At 42.3% G+C, this 3,073-nt stretch overlaps 1 protein-coding gene across 1 annotated transcript; it reads left to right on the forward strand.

Annotated features, from left to right (window-relative positions):
* Positions 1-246: 246 nt before the first annotated feature.
* LOC116249502 (nitrile-specifier protein 5) lies at positions 247-3,073 on the forward strand. Its single transcript, XM_031622617.2, has 2 exons — positions 247-407; positions 1,975-3,073. The coding sequence occupies exons 1-2, from the start codon at positions 378-380 to the stop codon at positions 2,905-2,907; spliced, it is 963 nt and encodes a 320-aa protein (XP_031478477.1). The 5' UTR covers positions 247-377; the 3' UTR covers positions 2,908-3,073.

Consider the following 3,073-nt stretch of genomic DNA (forward strand, 5'->3'; position numbering starts at 1 on the left):
ATTGCACCAAATAGTGTTTGGGTGAGAACGATCTTAATGAGGGGTCTCCCAAAATAGAATACCTGCATTTTATCGCATATATTAGTAAGTGCACAACAACAACCGGGGATTTCACCAAAATTACTATGTACCCCTCCCTTGGTTGCCGGTTGTTATTTGAACGTGGGGACATTGTTGCAAATTAAAAGGAATGCGTGGCTTCTTTGTCAGCAAGTTTCGGACAACTGCAAGCTCCTTGTCCTGATATGCGGCGTGCTTTTTTCCCATTATCTGGCTACCGCCAGAGTATCAAGAAGCCAGCGACCTGATCGACTGCGTCACTCCGCCGGGAAATTCTACGGATCAAGTTTTCTGGCCAGGCTTCCTTGCCGACGGTTATGGCGAAGTTTCAAGGAAGATGGATGAAGGTAAGTCGTCGTCTTCGTCTTGTAACTAGTTCTACCACACCCATTTCTTGTCGATGCGTTTGATTTCACGGATACCCAAATCGTTCCGAATCTTATTTTTCATGTATTAAGGTGATTTAAGGCCAACTTCCTTTTGCCCTCTGTAGAGTCATGCAATTGGGGAGAGAATATTCTCTTCAATTCTCACTGGGCATCCAATAGAGCCGCAGAAAACGATGTTCTTAAGAGATAATGAGGGGAAGATGGCCTTCAATACGGTCGACAGTCGACACTTTTTCCTTTCCAAAATTTTCTTTGCATTGTCTCAATAAAAGCTCCAGGGATTATGAACAAGTCTTTTTCGTGCAAAGATTCATAAGTAATTCTTGTATTGGATTCTAATAAGATTGACTTTTGTCCCCCGAAAGAAGAGAGTTTCAGTCATGACCGGGACTAGCATAATCAAGCTGGTGAAATTTCTTGAAAATGTTCCTGTTTTCTTGAATTTTTTCATTGATGGGACTACTTTTTTTTGCCATAATACAAGAATGGGCCCCTGTCATTTAATTATCTAGATAGGGGCTTAACTTTTGCTGTAAACTGCTAAAAAAAGGCCTCATTCAAATCATGAAATACCGATCACTTGAAATTATGTATTTTCCAATATTCCCTGTCTTTTGGGGGCAAGATTGTCATTTTCTTTGTCCTAACTCAGAATTGGACTAGCTCTTCAGTTAAAAATCAGATAACATAGTGATCAGGAGGCCTTTTTACAGGAAAGATTTCACTTCACAGCCTATCTTAAGAAAAATCAGAAACGTGGAGCTTATATTATTATAAGCAAAAGGTGGTCTTCTAAATGAAAGTTCTTCTAAAGAACGTTGTGCATGTTCGAGGAACAGCTTTCCCAAAAAACATGGTGTAATTAATGGCCTGGAAGATGGCATGTCAAGCGTCAAAGATGAATTCTGAACAAAAATAAGACAAGGGGATTTTCCGCAAGATACTTTCAGAATTCATCTTTTTTACTGACAATCTGGTAGGTTACCCATGTTTAGTGCTGAGCAACGCTAAAGTGATTGTAGAACTATAGATTGAAGCTTATTTCTTTCGGAACTGTTATGACTCTTTACTGTCGACCTATACGCAATTGTTCTTTTGTGCAAGCCAAAGGTGTAGTTGTGCAACATGGGCTAATAAGATATATCCTAGGGTATTCATTATTTTACTGATACTCTTTCAAGAGGACGGTTTTCCTCCAAACATAATTCTGAAATAAACTGAATTAACCCAGTTGAACTAAGCAACTGTTAACATTAACTTTCTCGTCATCTTAAATAGCTCCAGCCATGAGCCAATCATGTACACTCACTCCAGTGTTAATGCTGTCAAACGTTCTTGCACTTCAACGAATTTGTATAATAGAAATTAGTAAAGATGAAATATTCATTAGCAGAAAATTTTGCATGATTCAGAGCTCCGTGCTATGAACATAAAAAAGCAGTATGGTGGGATAGCGGGAGGCTCTGTTCTTTTACATTCTACTACTGCAGTATAAGAATTACTCTGTTTTCTTACTCTTTGCTAGATGGAGCAGAAGGGTGATGGACCAGGAGCCAGGAGCTCTCATGCAGTGGCAATTGTGGGAAGGAAGGCCTATGTATTTGGTGGAGAGTTCGAGCCGCGTGTCCCGATTGATAACAAGACATACGTCTTTGATCTAGATCAATCGGCATGGTCCCTTGTGCCAGCAAATGGAGACATACCACCACCAAGGGTTGGTGTGATGATGGCTGCAGTTGGTCATACTATTTATGTATTTGGTGGCAGAGATGCTGATCACTCTGAGCTAAATGAGTTCTACTCGTTTGATACGACAACCAACCAATGGAAGCTCCTATCTTCAGGTCAAACTGGCCCTGAGAACAGGAGCTATCACTCCATGACTGCTGATGATCAGTATGTGTATGTCTTTGGAGGTTGTGGTGTGAAAGGCAGATTGAATGACTTATGGTCTTATGATACCAAAGCCGGTTGCTGGATCAGTTATCCAGCGCCAGGGGATGCTTGTAAACCAAGAGGAGGTCCTGGCCTTGAGGTATGCGGTGGAAAAGTGTGGGTTGTGTATGGTTTTTCTGGAGAGGAGCTCGATGACGTCCACTGCTTCGACCCTATCACCAGTGAATGGAAGCAGGTTGAGCCAAGGGGTGACAAGCCAAGTGCCCGCAGTGTCTTTGCTGCTGTTGGTATTGGGAAGTATGTGATAGTCTATGGTGGGGAGGTAGATCCTAGTGATCAGGGCCATCTTGGTGCTGGGAAGTTCTCAGACGAGGCCTATGCTTTGGACACAGAGACACTTCTATGGACCAAGCTTGAAGATAAAGGCCACTGTGAGCATCCGGGCCCGCGTGGATGGTGCGCCTTCTCTGGTGCCCGCGGAGAAGGAATGCTGGTTTATGGAGGGAATTCTCCTACCAATGACAGGTTGGATGATATTTTCTTCTTCACTCCTGTTCTCTGATAGTTGACGATACAACTGTTTGTAAGACTTCTGCTAAATCGGACTCCTCTCTGAATGTTGGGATGCACCAACCTTTTGTAAGCCTTCTGCTAAATAACCTTGTGATGCTCTCCCTCTCCTGTTTGTATCAATAAACAATCCCCATAAATTGCTCTTTTCTATCGAA

The sequence above is a fragment of the Nymphaea colorata genome, chromosome 3, assembly GCF_008831285.2.
Source record: "Nymphaea colorata isolate Beijing-Zhang1983 chromosome 3, ASM883128v2, whole genome shotgun sequence".
NCBI classification, from domain to species: domain Eukaryota; kingdom Viridiplantae; phylum Streptophyta; class Magnoliopsida; order Nymphaeales; family Nymphaeaceae; genus Nymphaea; species Nymphaea colorata.

What these genes read in the sequence shown, in the direction of transcription:
- LOC116249502 (XM_031622617.2), top strand. Translation starts at nt 378, where the DNA reads ATGGCGAAGTTTCAAGGAAGATGGATGAAG. An exon ending in TTCAAGGAAGATGGATGAAG is followed by an intron (nt 408 to 1,974) that starts GTAAGTCGTCGT and finishes ACTCTTTGCTAG; the next exon opens with ATGGAGCAGAAGGGTGATGG.